A 24,547-nucleotide genomic window follows, 5' to 3' on the forward strand; every position below is an offset into this window, starting at 1 on the left:
GTAATTCAGAATCTAACTTACTTTCTTTCTCTGTCTCTCTCATTTTTTTTTTTTTTTTAGTGCTGGGGATTGGACCCAGGGGCATCCTACCTCTAAGCTATACCCCGGCCCCTTTTTACTTTTGTATTTTAAAACAGAGTCTCATTAAATTGCAGCGAGTCTCACTTAATTCCTGAGGCTGGCCTTGAACCTGTAATCCTCCTATCTCAGCCTCCTAAATACTGGAATTACAGGTATGCACCACCACACTTGGCTCTAACTTTCTCTTAAGGATTAAGTTGCATTAATAAGCTGAGTATCTCTGGGAGTGCTGCCTTCAACCAATGGTCAGTGGCTGTTCTGAACCTAAAGCTTAACAAACAGCAAGCCTGGAGCCAGTAATTCCTCCAGCCACTCTTGAATTCTTCACAGTCAAACATGTTTAACTATATCCCTGATCCAGAACAAAGGGGGCGTTTGGTTGTCATGGAAGAAAGCTGAATGCCCTTAAATTCAGACTGCAGTGAATGAAACATTTGGGGAGAAAGGCACCAGAATCCCTTGGTTATTTTCCTAAGTTCTTCCTGACTGGGCTGGCATTCACATTTGGACCTCACGTTTAATAGTGTAAAAATTCTGTAGTGTTTATTCTACAGTTATCACCTTGAAAACACTTATTTCTCTTGAAAAATTTAAATTAGCAAAAGTCTAACTCATGCTAAGCAAGATTTTCTGTTTATTTTGTGAGGTTCGAGAAACTTGCGTGGTGCCTTCTTTTACCTTTTTAAGAAGAGGTTTTCTGGGATGTGGAAGTTTGCGAATCCCATTTTCTGGAGGCCATTAAGGTGATCCTGAAAAGTCTGGGCATAAGGTAGAGTCCTAGATGCCATCTGAAGCCAGGTGTTTGTGGCCTACACAATGAGAGAAAATGTTTAGAGCAAGAAATGAGCCTAATGAGACTCAAAGTACAAACAACATTAGGTGATTTCTCCAAAAATCTTTTTTTTTTTTTGTACTGGAGCTTGAACCCAGGGGCATTCTATCTTATTTTATTTTATTGAAACAGGGTCTCCTTAAGTGGCTGAGGCTGGTGGTGAACCTGCCATCCTTCTGTCTAAGCCTCTGAAGTAATGGCATTGTAGGCAGGCACCACCATGCCCAGTTTATTCTTTCTTTTTGCAGAGAACAAACACCTGACAACATAGCTAGACCCCTCCCCAGTGTTTTGCAGCTTCTTTTGACATCTTTAGGCACATCAAACTCCTTTTCTTAGTAGCATCCATTTGCTATTTATCCCATGCAGCTTTGTGTATCTGGGTAACTAGCAATGCATGATGTTTCCTTTATCTCTAGGAATCCTGGAACTGTGGGCAGGACACATCCCTCACACACCTTTGGATACCCTCTTGCACCAAACTCAGAGCCAAGGATGTGATTAGCACTTATAACCGTGAATTTATTTTGCTGACCGATTCATACTTACAGTGACCAATTTGGAACCCATGTGCCTAAGAGTCATGTCCGTTTGAGGAACTGTGTAATCCAGGAGACGATCAGCATACATATTCAAGCTTCTAGGATAATCAGAGAGGTCCACGGGGAACTCAGAAGCCAATTTTTGTGTATTCACATTAGTGCCTGTGTTCCATTCAAACTCAATCTTCTTGTCATCTGAAAATGCACATGTGAAATACTAGTCAGTGATACATCATCCCGTGTTGATGGCTCTTGACAGCTAGACTTGGCACACAGCACTCCTAGAAGTGCTCTTGTGGGGCAAGAGGGACCTACCGTAGCTCCATGACAGCCTCTTGGAGACTGTGGAGCCGTAAGCCGTAGCAGAGGAGTCCATGTGGAGGAGCAGTTTGGTTGGAGACCACAGGGTCAGGATCTCACTTCTAGCCTCCGCCTGCAAGCTGGGTATGGAAATGACACCTTTGATTTTGCCTTCTTCCTTCATGTCGCAACTGTGGGAAAGACAACCAGTGAGCATCAGTGGATTTGAACTGTTCAAAGGAGAAACATAGGCTCCAACAGTTAGAAGCTTCAGGTTTAGTGATTAATGTGTGCATGCATGCCTTTACCATCTTGTACTCCATTAAGATGTATGACCACAATGCACCAATGATAAAAATAAGACACATGGGTGGGTTCCAGATATAATCAGAGATGGACAAACACATTGGTTTCTAAAGCTAATATTCAGGACTTTGCAGAGGGATGTGGGGGGACAGCTAAACTTTCTGAAAACTTTTAATCCTCTCCTGCTATTTACTAGCTTTGTAGCCTTGGCCAAATAATTCAATAGCTCCAAGCATCCATTTCCTTGACTATAAAACAGAAGAACTCATACCTACCTTTCAGTTTGTTATGAGGCCTGAGATAATTTTTTAATGCACCTTTCACTAGAAGGTAAGTTTTAGGAGGGCAGGATCCCCAGGCCAAGACAGTGCCGAGCTCATAACAGGCCATCAGCAAATATGTGTAAGTTAAATAAATGGATGCATGAATACCATAAATAAGTGCAGAGAGCCAAGATATTGAAAGTTCTATTTGCTACTTGGATTGTTGGCCAGAGATGCACTTGTTTTGGTCAGATTAAGACTGGGGGAAGAAGGGAAAGTGCTCCAGGGCCTGTGGTCCAGGTCAAATCCACCTTAGTCTTCCTTACCTTACATGGCCCATGAGAGTGACCTCAGTGATTTTCTTGTTCTGAATGTCCAGGGTGAGTTTGTAAGACTTCTTGTCCTTAACAGATTCATCACTAACTCTGAGGATTGTCCCAAAGTCAACATTAAAATCTGGAACTTGAATTTCACTGGTTAAAGTTCTTCTCTGCCGATTATATTTAAACACCATAGTAGTCTCTGTCTGCTTCACACCTGAAAGAGTATACAAAATAATCAAGATGTGTGCTGGGCTAAGAGGCTGTTTAGTACAAGAAAAGAGAGAGGAAGGCAGAGAGACCTAAGTGCTCGGTGTGCTTAAACACAGCTCAGGATTTTACCCGTGGTATTCATGCATCCATTTATTTAACTTACACATATTTGCCGATGGCCTGTTATGAGCTCGGCACTGTCCTTGGCCTGGGGATCCTGCCCTCCTAAAACTTACCTTCTAGTGAAAGGTGCACAGAAAATAAAATTGGTTACCCACATCAGATGATCATAGATGTTACGAAGCAAAGTAAAACTGGACATGAAGGTATGAGAAAGGGATCAAAGACATGCTATATGTGGTGGTCAGTGAAGTTCTCTCTGCTAAAGGCCTAGGTGGGCAGAGACCACCGAGCAGAGAAGAGCTGTGCCATGCAGAGTTCTGGAAGAAGTGTTCCAGAAACTCAAAGGCCCACAAAGGCGCTGGTGGGGAAGCAGCTGTGAGCTCATGGAACAGCGGCTCATGGTAAAGGCTAACCTTCAAAATATGGCCAGACTCTGACCACTCCTTTTATCTCCTGCCATCATTCTCATACAAAGCATCTCCATCTCTTACCTGGATTATTGCAATAACTTCATTATATTTTCTTGTCCCCTACAATCTTTTCTGAACCTATACTTCAATCCCAAAAAATCTGCAGTGGCTTCTTAGCAAAAGTCAGAGTTCTCCCCAGGGCCTGTGAGAGCATCTCCCCCTGCCTCCCTCTTCTTCTTGGATCCCATCTTCTATCGCTTTCCTCCCTGGTCCCTCTGCTTCAGCCAATACTGGTCTGACATCCTGAATATTTACTTGCTTGGATGTTTACTGTAATTTCCCTGAAGATAGAAACTTTATCTCCATTGTTTACTCTTCTAGCTATAGCTCTTGGGAAAGGTCTGACATTTACTGTGCTGTACACACTCCGTATTTGTTAAATACATCACTTTAAATATGTTCTCCTTGTGATTCCTGGACTTGAGACTGAGGGGAGAGAGGAAGCAGCCTCTTTCTGGGTACTCACCTTCTGCCTGAATGAGAAACTTCAGCGCGTCCACCAAAGCTTCGTCCTCTCTCTCAAGTTCATAGGCTGCGCTGGCGGAATACTGCTCTACTGTCCCCGTAGGCCTCAGTTCCAGTTCATATCTGAAGATGTGACAATGCATCCATACATACCATTAGGGCTTTCAATGGTGATAAAAACATCCCCTGTAACACACCCATTTCTGCCTCAAGTGTAATATAGATAGGGCTGCTGTGATTCGGATATAGAATGTCCTTTGGAAAGACTTAGGTATTGGCAATGCAAAAGTGTTCAGAGGTAAAATAATTGAAGCATGAGCGTTTTACTCTCATCAGTGGAAATGTCCATTGATGGGTTAATAATGTGCATGAATGTACTGGATGGAACGCAGGTAGGTAGGGTGCAGCTGGAGGAAGATCACTGGCAGTGCGACCTTGGGGACTATCTATGTCCCTTTGTTCTGTCTCTGCCTTTGCCATTTATAACTTCAGAGTTGGTCCTATGAGCTGAAACCTCAGAAAAAGTGAGCCCCAATAAACCTCCCCTTCTCTAAGTTGTGGGTGGCAGGTAATTCAATCACAGCAGGTAGAATGCTGACTGGAATGAGGGTCCTCACTCGAACATTATCTCCCTCCTGAAACTAATTATGATCTTTAAGATTGCTTTCAGTCCCTCCAGAAGCCCAAGACAAAGGGATGAAGATGAGCAGGTGTTGGCTGGCGGTGCCAGCAAAGTCAAAAATCAGCAGTGGAAACGGGGGACAAAGACAAGGGGCACCTAAGCGGAGGCCTGGCGGGCACTGGCGGGCTGCAGGAAGCTCAGGCCCGCGTGTGTGGAGGCTCAGAAACGGACAAGTGGGGAGCAAACTGGAATCTTCTGTGAACTCATCCAGTGCATGAAGGGGAAAGGTAACGCCTGAAGTGGCAGCCAGAAGGTGGATGCTTTAACTACCCAAAAGTTGGTGCAAGCCCCCAAGGACCGTGATGCGGGCCTAGACACACGGGAAAGGCGCAGAGGCCGGAGGGTCCGGGCTCTCACCTGGTGTCCCCCGTCAGTGGGTAGTAGGAGGCTGACTCTGTGGAGCTGGCATTAGAGTATGCCCCAGTGGTGCAGTAGTCAAGGCCGGTGATAAAAGGCCTGCAAGTCGACCAGGTCTGCCTGTTCTCCACGAGAGGTGGGATCACTTCTGTTTTGGTGGTTGAGAGCAAGTGTAACGTGTTGCTGGGGAAGAATGGAAAATCTGAGTCGGCTTCGAGTCACGAATCACAGTGAACGTCCCAGACCCACGCCACACCACGTCGCACACACACCCCCTTATCCTCCTCTCTGCCTCTTCCCTGCCCTTGAATTATTCGATTTACTGAGAAACAAATACTAATAATAGTTAGGACATCAATATAGGACTAGCAACCACAGGTGACTCTTATGTTTCAGACATTGCACTGATTTTTTTTTTTCAGTACTGGGGATTGAATCCAGAGGCATTCTACCTCTGAGTTACACTCCTAGTCATATTTTATTTATTTATTTTGAAACAGGGTCTCACTAAGTTGATGAGGGTCTTACAAATTTTCTGAGGCTGACCACAAACCTGCAGTCCTCTTGTCTCAGACTCCCAAGTATTGAGATTTACAAGCATAATACTACCATATCTTGCTAGAAACGTGCAACGTAAACCCTTGCTGGCAAGGTTTTTCCTGGCAAAGGAAGGAGGGGTAATTATCTGATACCTGTATTGCAGTAGAGTGAACTTTCAAGTTCATAAAAGAGTAGAGGAGACCTTCCCTACCACTATTTGAAATAGCATCTAAGAACATTGCAATGAACTGGACATGGTGGCACATGCCTGTAATCCAACAGGCTAATTTAGTAAAATGTAGACAGTAGAGAAAAAGGCAATTATCTATTGTGTTTGAGTGTAGGATAGGTTAAAAATGGGTACTCCAGAACCTTCCCTCCCTCCTCTTCCTGCTTCACTGGGACCTGAATGATCTCAATCGGCTACCTAGCCTGGCCAAATCCTACAAATACATTGTCAACTCTTTCAAACTGGCCAGGCAGGCCTGGCTGAAAGAGTTACCTGCCACTGAACAGCTTGACGGGCTTCTTTGGAGAAGGAATGACAAACTTTAGTTGTCCCGCCTTTAGGGCCACACGAGCCTCCAGACCTGACTCATGGAAGAAGTTGGTATTCATTTGGACGCCGCTCCTAGCGAAGTCAGGAATGATGATACCCATATTTGTTACAAACTCCACAGACACAGAGGGCTTTACCACAAGGTCAGCCTGCTTCTGTAAGTCAGAAAACAACCTACTCAGTATTGTTAGATACCTCATCCCCCAGCTCTAAGACTGACCTCCCTTTCCCATCTTGGTGCAAGTACCCCTGGATAACTCACACCTCAGGAAACCTTATTGTGATATGAATTAATTAATTCATATATATCTGGCTTTGGGGAACTGGGAAAAGCCAGATTCTTAGATTCCCCAGAGCCATACTGCACTACCCAGGGTGGGGAAGCACCTCAGTTAACTTTAAGCATAAATGGATAGAAAGGTGACGGGAAAATAGGCTCATTTACTGAGAGCTAAGTTCTTGTCTTTTGGCTGTACCCCAACTAGAGATGGTGAGATGGGGCAAGCTGGTGGAACCCTAAAGTTTTTCATAAACATTGATGAGGTGGTGACAGTGATGAGATACTCTGTCTTGAACTAGAAACACATTTTTTAATATGTGCACCCAAAAAACCCACCCTGAAGGAAAAGAATAACAACCACCATTGATTTGTTTGCAATCAATGCAAACAGGATCTTACGTTGGCGACTTCCAGTTTCACTCCAGCCTTGGCCCCAGGGGTGATGACTCCAGATAAAGACACTTGCAATTGTAATCCTACTCCAGTGGGAAGCTCAAAGGCATTGTCCATGAAGATGTAGTGGAGAAACAAGTCATTCTTTGAGCCTTCCCTCATGGCCTCTTCAATCTGCAATTCAACAGGGAGACCACTTTAAAGCCAACCCTTTTTTGAGTTTGTTAAATGCAACTTCCCACATATCATATAGAAAGGAAGGAAAAAAATAGCACATTTGGATTAGCTAACCAGTTTGACAAATAAGTTAATAATTACTGATTTCAGTGCACTGGAGTATGGAAAATTTTTCTAGATTGAATGATATATCTTTTTCAGCTGGCAGTTCAGAAGAGTATCACTGGACCCAGAGGCTTATGAACTTTAAGCATCATGCATGCCATGGTTTAATTTGAAAAAAAAAAAAAAAAAACACCTGAATGTGAATGAGAGTTTACTTGAAATATATTATATTATGGTAAAGTTAAATTTGGTACTGGGGATTTAACTCAGCTGTATTCTACCTCCAAACTGTATCCCCAGCCCGACTTTGTTTCTTATTTGGAAACAGGGTCTCACTTGTTTGCTGAGAGCCTTGCCAATTTGCCAAGGCTTTGAACCTGAGATCCTCCTGTCTCAGCCTTCATTGAAACCCAGGGGCTCCAGAAATGAGGTATATATTAATATACACTAGTTTTTGTTTTTAATGACATTTTCATAAAATAACTCGAGATTTGTTTTCCTAATGCCAGTATAGTTATTTTATCTAACCACAGGGAGTATATTTTTTCCTTTACTTGGAAATTAATATGAATAAAAATAACAAATATTTGAATAATGGATTACAGCTCTCCACATGCTTTCTTTCATAATCCTTGTATCATTTCAATGTTAAAAGGTGCCTTGGTCATAGGTAGAGAGAGGGACACATAACATTGTTTTCTAGAAGCTCAAATGAATGCCCTTAAAAGATACAGCTCACATTATGAATAGTTTCATTTTTGAATGTTGCCAGTTCCTTTTGAGTATAGAATCATCTTCATTGAAATTCAAGGCAAATTTGTGTCATTGAGGGGAGTATATGCATGTTCTCAGATTTGTGTGGCTGGAATCTTAAGGGAGCCTGGGATATCTAAGAAGAGCATGGGCTAATCCATGTGCTCTCTGCTGGGGCCCGGTTCACTTACCATCTGGGGGATGCCCTGCAGAGTTCGAACACCATTCAGCAATAGCCTTGCCAGGAGCTTGAGGTCTTGGAGCCTGACAAAGCCAAGTTCTTCTCCCAAGATGCGGAGGTAAGCTCTGGCCTCCGGGGCGTCTCTGGATTTCAAATCTTTCATCAGCTTTTCAACAATGGGCATAATTCCTTTTACCATGTCCTAGGGTTTTTATAACAAAATTTATAGTGAGATGTTAGCTCTGTCCAACACCTTTAGAGTGCTAGGGTAGGGTCTGTCTACTGTAGCTGTGATTGGCCTAAATACAAACTCTCAAAGTGGGGATATGGAACAGACAATGAAATCGGGCTCTCACGTTTGACTGAAAGATAATTTCTCTAAACAGAGATTAAAAAAAAAAAACACACACACAAAACACACACAAAACACACCCAAAATGTTGTCAGCGGTAGCTGTGCTTCGTAATTTAAGGACCACTTTGAAATGTGGGCAATAGTAAGGGGAATCCCTGTTTTTCAGGATGCTAAGAATCCTAGGGTTCTTTGAGATTAAAAGACCCTCTGTCCCCTTCCTCAGCTCTCTTTGACAAGGTTTCTTGAGAAAATTTAGGTGCTGTATAAGTCAGCAAAAACGCTGTAAAACACCTGATTGAAGACCTCTTTTTCTTAGAGACAGGAAGAATTCCGTAAGTGGATGCACATGTATTAAGAAAGAAGAGAGACTGCTCAACCCCAAGCAGATCAAAGACCCTTGGCTTCAAGCAGAGGTGAGGAAATCAGAAGACAGAGGTGAGGCTGCTGATGAGCATCTGGGACCAAATTACTGCCCCGCTCCTCAGTCTCAGAGTTACGCACAATTCCCCTAGAGTCTCGTTAAAGGGCAGGTTCTGACTCAGTTGGTCCTAGGTAGGCCTGGGAACCTGCATTTCTAGAAGGCTGTTATCAGACCACACTTTTGTAGCAAAAGTTAAAAAATAAGAAGCTCCAGATTATGCAACCTAGTTTCTGCTCCTTAAACGGAGCTCGTTGCCAGCTTCCATTTGGATTTTTGGTCCTATGTGCTAGGGCCCTGGTGTGAGTGACAACCAACGAAATCAGCTAATAAGGCTGAAAATATTAATACAAAACATGCACTAGTGTCTTTTTATCAAACCAATACTAGTGTCAGGCACTGTGCTTAGCATTTTACATACTTTATTTTATTTAGTCTTTAAAGAATTGTGTGATATGGATTATATTGGTACCCTGGAGATGCAGGAACAGATACATACAGTATCAAGCAACTTGGAAGACTGAGGTTAAAACACAAACCCATGCTCCAGACTTTCTATTCTTAATCATTTTTCTAGAGTGCCTACACTGAGTCTGGTTCCTGGGAACGCTTAATTTGCATGCGGCCCTTAACTGCATAGACTACTGGTCCTTACCCCCATAAAACTGATAAATAGATAGAGAACCACAATTATCATTTCAGTTAGATTGTACCCTCCATGCTTAGAAAAGAATTCTTTTGCACTGAGACCCAAAGCTTTCCTGGAGAGGGGACTTAGCAAATACATACCTGCTCATGTTTATCGTCTTTGGTATAGCCGAAGTGGTCTACCAAGACCTTGGAGACATGGTCAGGAACTTGGCCATTGACCCAATACAAAGCTTTGTTTACGCTGTTTGGGAAAAATCCTTGCTTCCCAAAAAGAGCTTCCAGTGTTGGCTCAAAGCCTTTTCCTTCTAAGCCAATCTGAGGAAAGAAACGAAATAAGAGTATGCCATTGGGGTTTTCAGCTGCACATCAGCCTCTTGTAATCCTTTATGTCTGTTTAATTAAAAAATTATTTGGTGAAAACCATGGGGAAGGAGCTGAGCTTAGCTCTTATAGAAAGCAGTCTATTTCAATCTCACTAGAATCTTAAATTGTAGAACTCATTTGCTTTTTTTCTACAAGAGACAGATAGAGATCACAGGATAAATAATTAAACCAAGGTTTCAGAGTTGGGAGTGGGTTTAGGATTTGATCCAGATATAACTGGATAGCTCAAGCATTTCCTTAGATTTGGGGTTGAAGGACTTCTCCAAAACATCTACATCCCATTAATATAAGGAATTATGCTTCAGATGACCCCTAGTGGAGAAAGAAGAGGGTGAGGAAGGAAAGAAAGAGGGCTCAAAGGGAAGGTAGGAACTGACTGGTGATTCTCACCCCTCCCCAGGCTTTCAGTTGCACACATACCTCAAAGAGGTCACCTGGGTGAAATCCAAAGACATTGAGGGTCGTTTTCAGCATGCTTTCTTTGGGAAGATAATTATTTGGATCAAAAATAAGATTCCCTTCGATTTTGGCCGAGACTGGGTCAAGCGACGGAAGAGAAACAGATTTGAACAGGTGATAGTTCCGGGAAAATTCTCTGAAGTCTCTGACAGATGGAAGCTGAGATTCTTCCAGGGCTTCTCTTACAAAGTTTTTCAGACTAGATGAAAGGATATACTTTGAGCCAATATGCCATGTTACTTGGTCACTGTCTCTTGTATCCCAAGTAAATTTGGATTCCCAATGGCTGCTAAAATATACGGGTTTCATTTGCCCCAAGACTTTGGCTCAGGGTCTGCTGAGTTCCTGAAGAAAGCACACTCCATAAAGGGCAGGCATACCCGTACCAGGACGGAGGCTTGGAATTCTACCCCACGGATGGATGGGGGACTTACTTTTGCTTTGTTTTTTGTTTTGTTTTGTTTTATGGTACTTGGGACTGAAACAGGGGCATTCTACCTCTAAGCTACACCCCCAGCCCTTTCTATTTTTTTAAAATTTTTGAAATAAGGTCTTACTAGTTGCTGAAAGTCTCACTAAATTGCTGTGGCTGGCTTTGAGCCTGCAATCCTCCTGTCTCAGCCTCCCAAGTACTGAGATTGCAGGCATGCACTACCATGGCTGGAAGGGACTTACCTTTGGATATCCAGTTCTTCTGAGTTCAAGATGTTGGCAATGTGAGAAGCCACAAAGTTCTTCACTTGCTCATTCTGCTCCCGCAGGAGGAGTTGGACAATTTTGTTAATGTCAGCCTGAGAAGGATCCCTCATCAGCATGAGATAGGCAGCCAGCCGCTTGTCTACTGGAAAGGCACTGTCAACGAAAGTCTGAAGAAGGATTCCCCGAACCTGCAGCCAAAAGAAGAGATGATTATCACTGTCCTTTGATCAGAATATGAAATATGCTAGCACTGGTATACTCCCAATCTCTCTTCTAATAACTCTCTTTAAATGCTGATGGCGAATCATCTCACGACTGTTCCCCCAGAGCAATCAGCTCAAGGTAGGGTTCCCAGAGAACTTCCATCAAATATTCCCTGAATTCCATTGTATTAAGAGATACAGATTTACGGAGTGCAAGATGGTAGAGACATACATGCACGCATCGTGCATTTATCCATCAAGGTGTATGACTATAATGTACCGATAAAAAAAAGATGCAAATTTTGACTCAGTTTTGGAGATCTGTCACTGTGAAGATAACGTTGTTTTTAACATAAATCATTTCAGAGTGAGAGCCAATGTGGGAAGGTTAATGAAAGTTTGGAGCTCATAAATAAGGTAAGTCCCCAAACTGAAGTTTTTGCTACCTCAGGTAAGATCAGGTTTGCTATCCTAGTTTGGTGACACTGGGGGAAAATTAAGCATGTTTTTCCAAGATGAAATTGATGATCAAAGTGGAAGGATAGCCAGCATAATGCAAAACTTTGTGTTCTTAATGATGGAGGAGGAGCAAGGTTAAATATGTCTCCCATGTCCATGTACTGCCTGGCAGTCAAGTCGATAGGCTTGTTGAAATTGGCAATCAGAAAACAGTAGACGAATGTAGAGTAATGATGATACTTAGACTCTCATTCCCCCTTTTTCCTCCCCAGATCTCACAGATCCACATGAACTTTCCCTTGCAGCCCTCTGTGTACTTCACCTCGTCTCCAAGCTCCATCTTCCTCAGGGCCTGGATGGCAGCTTTCTGAATCCGCAGTGACGGGTTTGCACTTTTGATACATTTCAGGACTGAAGACTTGAATCTTGGCATTACCTGCTCCAAGGTTCTGCCCATATTTCCAATGACCTGCATTAAAGAAAAGGAAAAAAAAAGAACTCACCACAGTACAGAAGGAGAAGTAAGGAGTATCCTAGAAGAGTGGTTCTTTCTTTCTTTCCTTCTTTCTTTCTCTCTCTCTCTCTCTCTTTCCCTCCCTTTCTTTCTTTCTTTCTTTCTTTCTTTCTTTCTTTCTTTCTTTCTTTCTTTCTTTTTTGTGGTGCTGGGGATGGAACCCAGGGACATTCTACCTCGGAGATACGCCCCAAGCCCAATTTTTTATTCTTTAATTTTGAAAGAGGATTTCACTAAGCGGTGGAGGGCCTCACTAATTAGCTGAGGCTGGCTGTGAACTCAGATCCTTCTGTCCCAGTCTCCCAAGTACTGGGATTACAAGCGTGCGCCACCTCACCCAGGTAGAAGAGTGTTTCTGAAGTGGTGTAAATTTTACAGAAGACTGAAAGTACCCTCAGAATCAAGTAGGTGTGTTCTTCATCCCCAGTGCACTCGTTGCGAATCTGTTCCAACAGGTAATCGGCGATGTCCTGCAGGTCCTGAGTCACTGTGCGGGTCATTTTATAATAGCTGCAGAATAATAGAAGAGAGTTTGGATTCAGCCAACACAGCTAGGCTCTCTTAAAACCCAAATGTGTGTTTGCTAACTTCTTATTTCAAGATTATTTATTTAGCAATCAACCTAAATACTGGGGATTGAGCCCAGAGTATTCAACTTCTGAGCTATACCCTCAGCCCCATTTTATTTACTTATTTTTGTGTGTGTACATTTTTTTTGTTTTTGTGGAACTAGGGTTGGAACTCAGGGGCATTCTAACTCTGTAATACACCCCAGTATTTTGTTTTTACTTGGAAATAGGGTCTCAATAGTTTACTGAAAGCCTTGGTAAGTTACTGAAAGCCTTGGTAAGTTGCTGAAAGCCTCACTAAGTTGCTGAGGCTGGCTTCAAACCTGTGATTCTCCTGTCTCAGCCTCTCAAGTAGTAGGATTACAGGTATGTACCACTATGCCTGGATTTCAAGTTTTTTTTTTTTAATACTTTTTCTTTTTTTTCCCCTCCGGATCTGGGGATGGAACCCAGGGGCATTTGACCTTGGAGTTACACCCCCTGCCCTATTTTTTTTTTTATTCTTTATTTTGAAGCTGGGTCTCACTGAGTTGCAAAGGGCCTCATTAAGTAGCCGAGGCTGTCTGCGAGTCATGATCCTCCAGTCTCAGCCTCCCAAATGCTGGGATTACAAGCATGGGCCACCACGCCCGGCTATACTTTTTCTTTCATTAATGCATTATAATTATACATCATAGTAAGGTTCGAAGTGAACAAGCCCCCATGCACACAGCACCTGATGTGTTGTTTCCTTTTGTATCAGGTTGTTACTCTCAACATGACCAGTAGAAACAGAAAAGAGTAAGTACCAGAACTTGAAGGTGGAGGGAGGGATGCCATGTTAATATACAAATGTGGGGGTTTTCTCTGTTCCAGGAGGAGAAATGCAATGTGGAGACTCACTTGTTGGCCACGTGGCTCAGTGCGTATAGAGTAGCCCGGCTCTGCTGCTCCTTGGCTGTCTTAAAGATCTCCTGCAGCCTCTGTGCCGAGGGCTCTGGGATCAGGGCCACCAGGTAGGTGACAACATCTACGAGGAGGGGGTGAGCTTTCTCGCTTTTCAGCCACTGCAGGATGTGAGTGTAACACTGGGGCTGTCCGCACTGAACCAAGGCTTGCAAAGTGATGGGGCTGAGGAGAGAGATCCAGAGGGAGTTAGACAGAGCACAGATGGCGCAGATGAGATCCGGGGCCCGTGGTGTGCCCTCTTCCAGGAGCGTACCTCTGTCCCTTATCCACTATCTGAGTCTACTCTCTTTCAAAATCCAACACAGAGCTGAGAAACACGATGCTTTGCCTACGAGTATTTCCCCAGGGGAAGCAATGTTCAGGAAAGTCTGAAAAATGATTTCTGGATCTCAGTCCAAGGGAGGACTATTACCACTGCCCTCTGGTCAGGACACAGAGCATGCCTGGTCCATCCCTGGCTTCAGTCCCTCTGTGACCTTTACAAGACCCAGAGCCAGTGCCTTGAAGTCTAGAGAAATTTCACTCTTTTGTTCCTGTGAGCTCATTCTCCACTAGCCTATCAGCTTCCAGAAGGCACGCTAGTTTTTTTCCCCTCACACTTTTCAAGGTACCCAAAACAGAACTAGGAATTAGAAGACACCAGCAAGTGAGGGAGCTGCTTCCCTCCTGTTTTAACACATAATTACAGGCCTGCCTTGAATGTGGTGGGTACATGTGCATTCCTACAAATACACTGAGTTAAACCAAGCACAGAGTTGTGTTTCTTGTCCATGAAACTCTAAGTGCCTTAGCTGATAGTTCTCTCTCCAGTAGACATTTCACCGATTGACTAATTGACCAACCAGACTGATATTTAAATGGTTCCCGAGGCTCTTTTCTGAAGTTTAAAAGTTTTGCCAGCTTGCGTGAGAGATGAAGTCCCAACCATTGAAGGCCTACCTGGACACCTCGATGAGCTGTGGCAAGAGGGCTGTGACTGCCTCCTCATCGAGGCCTCTCAGCTCAGTAACCAGTTTATTGAAGAGATTGCCTCTCTGGGCATTCTGCTCAGAGATGGACAGTTTTTTCAGCTCCTGGAGGGTTTTCAAAACAGCCTCAGCCTGCTTTGGCAGCGACGTGGATTTGGTACTTTCAAAGGCCAGACCCACCTTCTGGGCACCTGCAAAGTATCCGAACAATGCTTTCTTATTTCAACATCTCGGTCACCCATGTCTTTGTTTAAGGGAAACTGGGGAGTAGCCACAAGGGGAGAGAGAAGAAAATGACTGTATTCTCAGCACCTAGTAGGTATCCGGCTCTGCACTAGCATTATTCCTCAGCTTATAGACAAGGGAACTAAGAACCCAGATGAGCAAGTTTGAGAGACCTTACCCAAGAACTCTCCAGCCCTAATAGGCAGGGCTGGAATTTAAGCCTGGTTGATCTGAGTTGAGTATCATGCTGGAAAGGATGAGGAGGAGCCGCTGCTACGGACACAGGGACAGCTGGGGCTCGGCTTAGTGGTTCTCACCTGAAAACCCTTCTAATTGGGCCTATTAGCAGCCTGTGGAGAGCGGCAATCATTTTGCAGCCCCTCCATCATTCTGCCCTGATTTCTGCCAAGAAAAGATGGATGAAGGTCAATGTGGACGTGTGCTACAATGGGCAGCCTTGGATTTGATTAGACCCGAGTGCTCATTTTACATCATCTTTGGATTTTTGTGACCTCGACTACCTCGCCAAGCCTCCCTGCGTATTAATGTCCCTCTGTAGAATGGGTCTAAGAACACATGCCTGTACCAGCTGGCATCACAGGCACTGTGAACAAAGAGAACGGTGAAGGAATGCACAAGAAAGAGTTTCAGCAGATTAAAAACAATATAATGCAGGCTTAGGGTGAAAGATCTCTGTAGTTACTTTTAGCTCTAAAGATTAACTATTTGGACCACTATCTGGCCTGGTCCTAAAGATATTTTTCAACTGCCTCACCTCTTCCAGGATGGCCTATGGTTATCATAGGCTATATGAGGATGTCAGCGCTACCAAAGGCATCGCATGAAGCTTAGGGTTCCAGGTTGTCACTTGTAAACCCTAAGAAGCTTTGGAGTCTTCTCCCATCCCTTTATCCTCCTTGACATTCTGAAATGATTATGCTTGCTCACTAGTGGTAACTCAGTGGCTAAAACATCAGAGTCTGCTCCACTCACTAGAAAGCAGACACCTAACAGGGCCCAGCCAAGAGCTAAGCCATCACAGGCACTTCTTGGGACAGATGCCCTTGTACTTATGTGGACATGAAGTCTTACCTTCAGTAAAGAAGCGGCTGTTGATCTTAGGTGTGTCTTCAAGTTTCAAAGTCTGTGTGACGTGTGTCATCATCCCGTACTCATTCCTGATAACAAAAGAAGCATACAGCTCATGGATGGCCAGCTCCCCAGAACATATTATTTTTTTCATGGGGAGAGTTTCCTATCTCTGCTTTTGCCCAAATCCTGCCCACATTTTAAAGCACTGTTAAATCTAGCCAGCCTTGACCCCCTAATGAATAGCATCCATCTCTTCCTGCTCATACTAGTTGTCCTTCCATCAGAAGGACAAACGTACCTTAAACACCACACCAGTCCTTCCCAATAATTCTTTTGTGTCTCCCACACTACAGTGACAAGAACAATAATTATTATGGAGTAAATGTTAGTTATTTTTTAGTTTTCAAAATGGATTGGAAACACAAGTGTGCAGTTAACAATCCCAATCCTCCATGGAACTATTTCTAACTAGGGCCTCTTGTAATGATCTACTGCCTTTGTGGATCTACAGATCTTCAAGTTTGAGTCCAAGATGTCTTTTTTTATTTTGAGACCAATTTGTCTTTAATTGAGACCCATAATAAAGACTTCTCATGCCTGATATTTTTAATTGCCTGTAATCTTCAAAAGGGGGACAGGGTTGGGATCTGTTTGTGCCTCTCTATCTTTGCTCCCAGGCACAGCCTGGCCAGCAACAGGGCACTTGAGGGGTGTTTAGCTCACATCAACCCATTAAGTGATGGATCAGGGAGCAGCAGGTGACCTACTTGTAGGAGAAAGGCAGGAACAGGTGTTGCTCCTTGCAGATGGCTTCCGACACATGCTTCCTCTTGGAATCCAGGGTGTACTGGCAGGCCTGGCTGCTGCTAATCAGCGTCGACAGGGGGTGGACCTGTGGATGAAATGGGAGGATGAATGTTGATCAGTCCCTAGGGTTTGGCCCTGAGTCTTCTGTTGTAGGTATTTCTCCTTCAAGTAGAAGGGAGTGGGAGTTCTGCAGACTACATAAACTCAGAGAAAGGAAGAGAACTAGATTATTGACCTTTAGATAAGGGGACATGACCAGTGATCATACTTAAGGATGTGGACTCTCATTCCACCTCAATGGAGTTCTCATTCCAGACAACACATAAACCTGATAGCCCATTCAGATCCACCACCACCACCACCTCCCATGTCACTACTCATTAGGATTTCCTTGCCTGGAAGCCTGCCCTTTGGTCTCTCCTATTTGAATAACTTTTGTATTGTCCAGGTTCATGCACCACATCCTTATCAGATAAGCTATGTGCAGTCCTTTGCTGGCATCGCATGAAGTGTGGGGCTGCATTCACCCGAAGGCATCGCTAGGTGAAGGTCCAGGCTTGGTTTGCTACTTTCCCTCCCTCATTGCTGACCAGAGTGGGGGGAGCACACAGCAAGTGCTCAAGAGACCTAAACCGGTGCACGACCTCTGCAGACTGTGGTCCTCATGCTCATCAGATTCCCTGTTTTCAGCCCCAAGGATGAAGCCCAGGCACACTGCCTGGCATGGCCACAAATGCTCAACTCCTTCATGTTGACTGAGATAACCTGTGCCTCACATCCCGGAAGATGTGACAAGGGGTTGAGCAAACTCAGTTAACACCGTGCTCTGTGACCCCGGTTTATAGCACAGAAGGTTGCTTCCTGGGTGGCCCAGGCAGGAGGCCCAAGGGCCTCACTTTGGTCAGGGCCACACCTGTGTGTGGAAGGACAGGAGCTGGAACACTCGAGGTCTTGCCACGTCATGGAATGAGAGAGAGAGGATGGGATACAGGTCCCGATACTTCCTTGGAGGCTAGATGCTTGGGACGACCAGCCCTTGCACAGGAAGTAAGAATAGGTGGCTTTGCCTTCCCAGAGATGGACAGTCTTTACTCTCCAGTAATGGCAGATGGGCCTGTGTCATGACAGAAAGACTGCAGGAAACACCAAACTTTGGGCTGAGAGTCAGGAACCTCATGCTAGTCCTGGCTCCATTAATAATATGCCAGGCATCCTTGGCAGTCCTTCCTGTGTCTTATCCTTAGTGTACTGCTCATATTCAGTCTGTCTGTCTGTCTGTCTGTCCACCTACCTACCTACCTACCTACCTATCTAGAACAAGCTGAGCATACACTCAGAGGCCCCCACTAGCTGGAACATTCCAGAGCTTTTGTGAGGAGGATGCCACTCAGTGTGCAATGGTGGTGTGAGACTCACCAGGCCTTTGATGAGGGCCAGTGGGCTGACGCTTGTGCTGACAGGCTGGAAGCTGTCACACTGCTGCAGGTTTCTTTCAGTGGATATTTCTGTCGCCACGGTTCCCTTCCTGGTCTTCATGGTTATGTGCGTGGAGCAGTTTCCATACACCGTATCCTGTGAGAGCAGAAGATGCAGTTGGGTGCATTTCAACGCTGGAAAACATCTTTATTTGCAAGGGGATAAGAAAGAAACCTGGCAGCAAAGGCAGAAAGAACACAGATTTTGGAAGAACTCTTTTCCCCCAGCAGAGGGAGGAGTGGCTGGTGCCTGGTCAGCCAGTGCTGGGAGACACCTGCTAAAGGTGGTTGAGGAAAGGCTGTGCAGGACACACCTCTGTATTCTCAGCATCCTAGAGTATAGAACTCAGAACATTAGTAAGGACTCAACAGCATTCATGGGACTGAATAAAGCTGAATTGTTTCTACACTGAAACCTCACGTTCTTAAAAGAGGCTATCAACGTATCCCAATCTTTTTGGCATCTACAACACACACAGGCTTTCTTGGGTCACAGCACGTGGGGATGGGAGGAAAAAAATCAAATGAAAGCAGATGCAGTGGTCAAGGGTTTTAATAACTGCTTTAAAATTAGACCTGACAGGATTGACCTACTTGGGATGGTTCATCAGTGAGCCCAGGGAATAGGAGGAACCGTGGGCACTGATATTTAACACCAATATGGGTTTCCTGTGTCACCACACCACCGTTCACTTTCTGAAACAGTAGGCCTGGTTTCTAACCTATGAACAGGAATTCAAAAGGCCACGGTCATCAGCTTTCTAAATTCTCACCATGAACACCACTTGTTCAGCTTCTTCTGTCTCTGGTGGGACCAGGAGGGCAGAAACGATGCCTCTCTTGATGTTAAGGATATGTTTAGGTTCATCCTCCTCTGGGTAAAGGAAAACTTGCTTCCCTTCAGGAATGGCCAGCCTGAGTTCATATCTGTCCCAGAGAGAGAGGGCATATGGTCACGGAGAGGTTGTTTTTCTGCTGTGAGCAAGGAAGGTGGTGGTTTGGTGGGCTTCCTCAAGCTCAGCTGTTCTGATTTTAACATCATTTCTTTATAAATATATGTATGCACTCATATACACATTTTCAAAAAAGTATACAAATAAAGGCTTCAGTATTCTTTTATTTCTTTTCTTTCCTCACCCATCCTCTGTCTGTTCTCTATCTACCATTCCCTCTCCACATTTGGACACCCTAGTGGAGATTTCATTAGTATCTCCATGTTCAAAGAGTGATGTATGGATGCAGTGAATGTAAACACAGACATAAAGATATTGTTAATGTTATTATTCATTTCAAACAAATGGAATTGTGTTGGAAATATTTTTCTCCATATTGTTTTTCTCATTTAATTATATTCCATGAAATTTTTCAGTCATTTGGTATAGCTGTGTAACATTTCATTCTTTGGTTATATATAGTTTATTCAACATTACTTCATTTAATGATGACATTTACTTTTTCTCTTACTGGACTTTTTTTTTTTACCAAACAAATAATACTGAAACAAACATCCTTATGAATCTTTCTAATTTATCTTCATCTTCATGCATTACTGCTATTATTTTCATGGGCGAGAGTTCCAGAGATTGGATTGTTGTGTTGGAGAATGTATTTTCAATTGATATGCCCTGTGGCTCTCATTCCACCAGCAGTGCATGGGAATACTTCTCCTCCCTGGCCTGTCTGAAATTGGTGCCATTTCTGTTTCAAAGTTTTACACTCTGAGGTGTATAAGGTAATAGATATCCTTATAATAGTAATATGCATTTACTGACTACTAGTGAATTTGAACTTATTTGTTGAAATTCACTTCCTTTTGGCACTGAAGATGGAACACAGGCACGTTCTGTCTCTGAGTTATACACCCAGCCCTCTTTATTTTTCTTTATTTTAAAACAGGGTCCCACTAAGTTGCTGAGGCTGGCCTGGATCCTGCAATCAACCTGTCTCATACTCCCAAGTTCTGGGATTACAGGTTTGTGCCACCCACACTTGCTTACATTCAGAATTATGGCTTCAGGCCCTATCTGAAGTTCATGTTGACCTTGGTCTTAGGAACTTCCCATTGGGGGAAGTTTTGGGTTTCTGAGGGCCTGGCTGCACCTGCTCTAGTTAAATCAAAAGGAGGAGAAAAAGATCAGCAGCTATTTCTCCCAGAGCTCTGCACCTGTCAGAAAGTTCCAGACATGGTACTGCAAGCTTGAACAGCACACCTGGTCAAGAGCAGGACTCCCCAGCGTTCAGAGAAGCATAAGGGCCAAAAAGTGACTGCTATTTCTTCTGGCTCCATACCCCTTTACTCCACACACATCTAAGTCTCAGATAAAGCCAGATGTTTTGATAGAAGACAGAAGCACCCAAGCCTCTTTTTCAGAGAAGGGGCTGGCTTTTAATAGTCAGAACATTGAAATATGGGCAGGGATGGAATTTCCTCATGCTATTGAATTAACAACCGAGGGCTGACTGTGTTTACAAACACTTCGGGCTCTCTAAACTCTCAGTAGGCAACTCAAGGCAGCACTGGTGTTGAAGATATTTACTGACTGGTGTAACATGAATGCTGATTGGTCAGAAGAAATGCTAGCTATGAACAGCAACACTGGCCTTCCAATGTGCAGTGGCCAGAGTCTAGCTCTTGGAAGGGGAAGGGGGGAGCTAAAGCCCTGGCTCCCCTTAGCCCTGAAAGACACAGGCCCCACACCACCATCTACTGGCCATCGCAGCCTGTGCTGCCTGGATATATGCTGACCACCCCGAAGCACCAGCCTTATTTAATTCTTTAAGCAAGAATTCACTTGTTTAAACCAAACTCCCCCCTAACTGTCTCAAGGAACTTAAAAACATGAGATCTTTTAGATGAACATTTAAATGACAATTACAGGCACCTAACTCAGGAAGGGTAAATAATGCTTCCCTGGTTTTGAGAGTTGCGAAAATTTTGCAGTCTCCTAACCCGTGCTGAATACTGAGCACAAATACGTCTGCTCAGAGTCATGCATACTACGAACGCACAGTGGAAATGTGCACAAACACACACACACACACACACACACACACACACACACTCACACACACACATCCAGGGATGCACAGAGCTCAGAAAAGTAAGTGCACACGCCCACGCCTTACTTGGACATGGCAGCTGCAAACTCCTCAGAGTTCTTGGTCTTCTTCAGCAAGGCTTTGCCCTCAGGGTTGAAGCCATACACCTCCTTCAGGGTGCACTGGCTGGTCTTCAGGATGAAATTACAGAGTTGGGGAACCTGCAGCTCGACCTGAAAATGGAGGGTAGCAGCATCCTGAGGTTCTGCATCAAGGGTGGGAGATGTCCCCACAGCCCCGGGCTTAATCTCTAATCAGGACACCAGTGGAAATGTTGGGGAACATGATGGGCTGCTCCCCAACACCACGTGTTCCACAGATGCCTCATGGGTCTCCATGTATCGGCCCAGGCTTTACTCTAGTTTTAATCTGTTTCTCCTTTTGGGATAACAAGTATCTTACATTTGTCCCATGCTTGGGGCAGAGGATGTCCATTTACTACTTCTAAAGTTACTCACTTTAGTTATCAAGAATTTGTTATGCTTAGTTAGAAAGAAAGACAGCCTGGAAGTGAGATTTGAGAAAAATGATAGGAAGCAGGAAGAGGGCTATCAGTGGTTTCAATATCTATATTGGTTTCAACATCAAATGTTTCATGAGTCTCATCCAGAAAACTGTGACAACTTGGGCCTCTCGAGAGCTTTGAATACAGCTGGAGTGGACACAGATTCCCAACCACTGTCTAGCACTATTCAAAGATCTTTCTACCGTGATGGAGAGAGAGCTCTGCATTTGCACTGACTGATATGTCAGCATGAACCCTCTAGGTGACTTTTGGGCACTCGTAATGTGACTAATGTCACCAAGAACTGAACTGTTCATTTCACTGAATTTAAATACCCACACGTGGTTAATGCCTACTTTATCCGATGGCACGGACAGGAGCTACAGAGCCCTGTAGAGAAGAGGGAAATATGACTTCTCCCCATAGGAACCTCAGTGGAGGTCTTTGGATCTGCTCCGCATGCACACAGGAGTCCAACCACTCTCAAGAATTAGTTTTATTTTAGAACAAATTGCATGTTTAACTTTTTTTTTGTTGTGGTTTATCTTATATCCACTTGTTTTTAGCAACAGATTCTTTTTGACTTGGTTGCCGACACCCCATTCCACAGTGCTTTCCTGAGACTCTGGCCTCGCTTAGCTCACTCACAGGCGTTGCTTAGGTTCAAGTCTACTAGTCGATGTATTCCTATTACATCTTGGAGGATAATGGAAGGATAAACTTGGACCTCCTGGAAAGTCTGGTGCTGGGCACCTGGTGCTGGGGGAAGCCTGGGGCTCCAGGTCCCTCCAGCCCCCATCCTTTGTACCTTGCAGTTGATCTTTGTGGCGCTTCTAGAATCCGCAGTCCCAGGGACTCCGCTGGAACTCTCAGCCTCATAGTTGTATATGTATTTCCGGAGGTGCTTGAATCGAGTTGCTTCTTCTAAAACAAGGAGAAATAAGTCATCCATATAGCAGAAATAACTCTCCCAATGACTCTGTCAGTTCTGGGCAGAGAGAGGTGGTGGTGTAGATCATAAAAATTGTAACTGAACTCAAGTTACTTTGAATTGACTTTGCCTAATGCCTAATTTTCCTTTATAGATTTAACTTCCCCATTATGTTTGTGCTGAGACTCGTGTCTAAATAGACTGGGATTCCTTGAACACAATCATTTGAGGTGCAGGAAGGAGAGTGTCAAGTTTCAAATAATGGGGCTCTGAAAAACTACAGGAGAGACTCTTTGGAAAATTAAGACTTGGCAAGGGATATATGCTGTCTCTAATGCTTTCTCAGAGTGAAAATACCATAATTCTGCAACTACCATTTTTATTCCATCAAATGCCCAAGGAAAAGTTAATCAAGTATTAGTGGTATCTGATTGACTTTAAGAAACCCCCAAGAAGAAATTTCTGTAGGATCCCACTGTATTTGAGAGGAATTTTGTAAACAATTCGAGAAAAATAACATCAGGCTCCTGAGCCTGGATGTAGTGATGCATGACGACCACCAGATGACGGTGCCGCACCATCAGAGGCCAAGCCTGATGCTCTAGCAAACACTGGTTCTGCAGCAAGCCCAGCTCCCCTGACCCCAGGGGTCAGGTAAATACTAAGAGGTGGTGGGCTGGATTTCTGCACAAAGGTTAAAGTCTGTATTTCTTCATCTCCACACATTTTGAATCAATGATTAGTCACTGATAAACAGGGCAGATGGGTCTCTTCAAAGTGTCCCAGGATGACAGTGACCCCAGCCTGGCAGACAGCCTGAGTAGGTTATGGGGTGAGGGGCCTTAGTGACCAGAGACAGGGATCAGGGACTGGGGCCCCCACACCCCATGGGAAAACGCCTTACTTGGACAGCCGGGGTTGATGTTTTCCAGCACTTCATCTTCTGTAAAGAAAGAAGAAAGAAAATGAGATTTTTTTCCATGTCTTCTTTATGGGGGCCAGGGCCTGACAAGGAGAACTATGCATAGGTTTTCATTAATTAGTTCGTTAATTAATTTGTCATACTGGGGATTGAACCCAGGGGAATTCTACCTCTGAGCTACACCTACAGTCCTTAAAAAAATTTTTTTTGTGTTTGAAACAGGGAGAGTCTGACTGGTTGCTTTGAGTCTTGATGAATTGCTGAGGCTGGCTAGGAATCTGCGATCTTCCAGTCTCAGCCTCGCAAGTACTGGGATTATAGGTGTGTCCCATCATGCCCGGCTAGTCCTTAATTTTCAATAAGTGAGTAATAAGTCCCTCGACCTATGAGCCCCATCCTGAGTCCTGAGGAGCCACCAGCTAGTGTTGGTTCCAGACCCAGACCCGGCGGGCGGTGTTGGCCCTCCACCTGACCCAAGCCCAAGCTGCCCCTGCCTGCCCTGCAGGCTTCCACCTCCTGGGGTTTAAGTCACCGCCTGGTGCCACAGCCCGCACCCGGGGCCCCAGTGCACTCACGGGCCCAGGCGCCAGCGCCCAGGAGCAGCAGCAGCAGGAGCGGTGGACGCAGCCGCGAGGGCCTCGGAGGGCCCATGGCCGACAGGTGGACGGGGCGGCTCCCTGGCTGCGGCCTGCGCCGCTGCTGGCTCTGAGGGCTCCTGGACACCGCAGAGACTTTCGCTCGCTGGGCTGGCAGGCAGGCAGGCGGGTGGGAATGCACGCCCGCGCGCCAGCGCTCTATTTATTGGGGAGGCCCTGGCTTAAGAATTGCAAAAGGTCCAAAGGGCGCATCCCTGGCCTGTTTGCTTTTCCACACTGGCTTGTCTCTGAGCTGTGAGGAGGGGCCTGGGAGGGGGCTCCTCTCAT

General features: G+C 44.7%; 1 protein-coding gene across 1 annotated transcript in view; it reads right to left on the minus strand.

The window, feature by feature from the left end:
* The window catches only part of APOB (apolipoprotein B), a gene marked incomplete at both ends in the record, with an annotated part of 38,198 nt that extends 13,923 nt beyond the window's left edge, over positions 1-24,275 (minus strand). Inside the window, 24 exons of the mRNA XM_080711327.1 lie at positions 760-890; positions 1,463-1,650; positions 1,771-1,946; positions 2,651-2,861; positions 3,917-4,038; positions 4,955-5,137; positions 5,997-6,208; positions 6,733-6,900; positions 7,953-8,144; positions 9,504-9,680; positions 10,170-10,407; positions 10,884-11,095; positions 11,892-12,038; positions 12,476-12,593; positions 13,535-13,762; positions 14,540-14,759; positions 15,886-15,971; positions 16,653-16,777; positions 18,109-18,264; positions 18,941-19,094; positions 21,294-21,439; positions 22,580-22,695; positions 23,607-23,645; positions 24,200-24,275. Coding sequence (XP_080567453.1) covers positions 760-890; positions 1,463-1,650; positions 1,771-1,946; positions 2,651-2,861; positions 3,917-4,038; positions 4,955-5,137; positions 5,997-6,208; positions 6,733-6,900; positions 7,953-8,144; positions 9,504-9,680; positions 10,170-10,407; positions 10,884-11,095; positions 11,892-12,038; positions 12,476-12,593; positions 13,535-13,762; positions 14,540-14,759; positions 15,886-15,971; positions 16,653-16,777; positions 18,109-18,264; positions 18,941-19,094; positions 21,294-21,439; positions 22,580-22,695; positions 23,607-23,645; positions 24,200-24,275 — 3,821 coding nt within the window. The remainder of the gene's footprint in view (positions 1-759; positions 891-1,462; positions 1,651-1,770; positions 1,947-2,650; positions 2,862-3,916; positions 4,039-4,954; positions 5,138-5,996; positions 6,209-6,732; positions 6,901-7,952; positions 8,145-9,503; positions 9,681-10,169; positions 10,408-10,883; positions 11,096-11,891; positions 12,039-12,475; positions 12,594-13,534; positions 13,763-14,539; positions 14,760-15,885; positions 15,972-16,652; positions 16,778-18,108; positions 18,265-18,940; positions 19,095-21,293; positions 21,440-22,579; positions 22,696-23,606; positions 23,646-24,199) is intronic.
* Between the last annotated feature and the right edge of the window lie 272 nt (positions 24,276-24,547).

Source organism: Muscardinus avellanarius (genome assembly GCF_963383645.1).
Source record: "Muscardinus avellanarius genome assembly, chromosome: 15".
NCBI lineage: Eukaryota > Metazoa > Chordata > Mammalia > Rodentia > Gliridae > Muscardinus > Muscardinus avellanarius.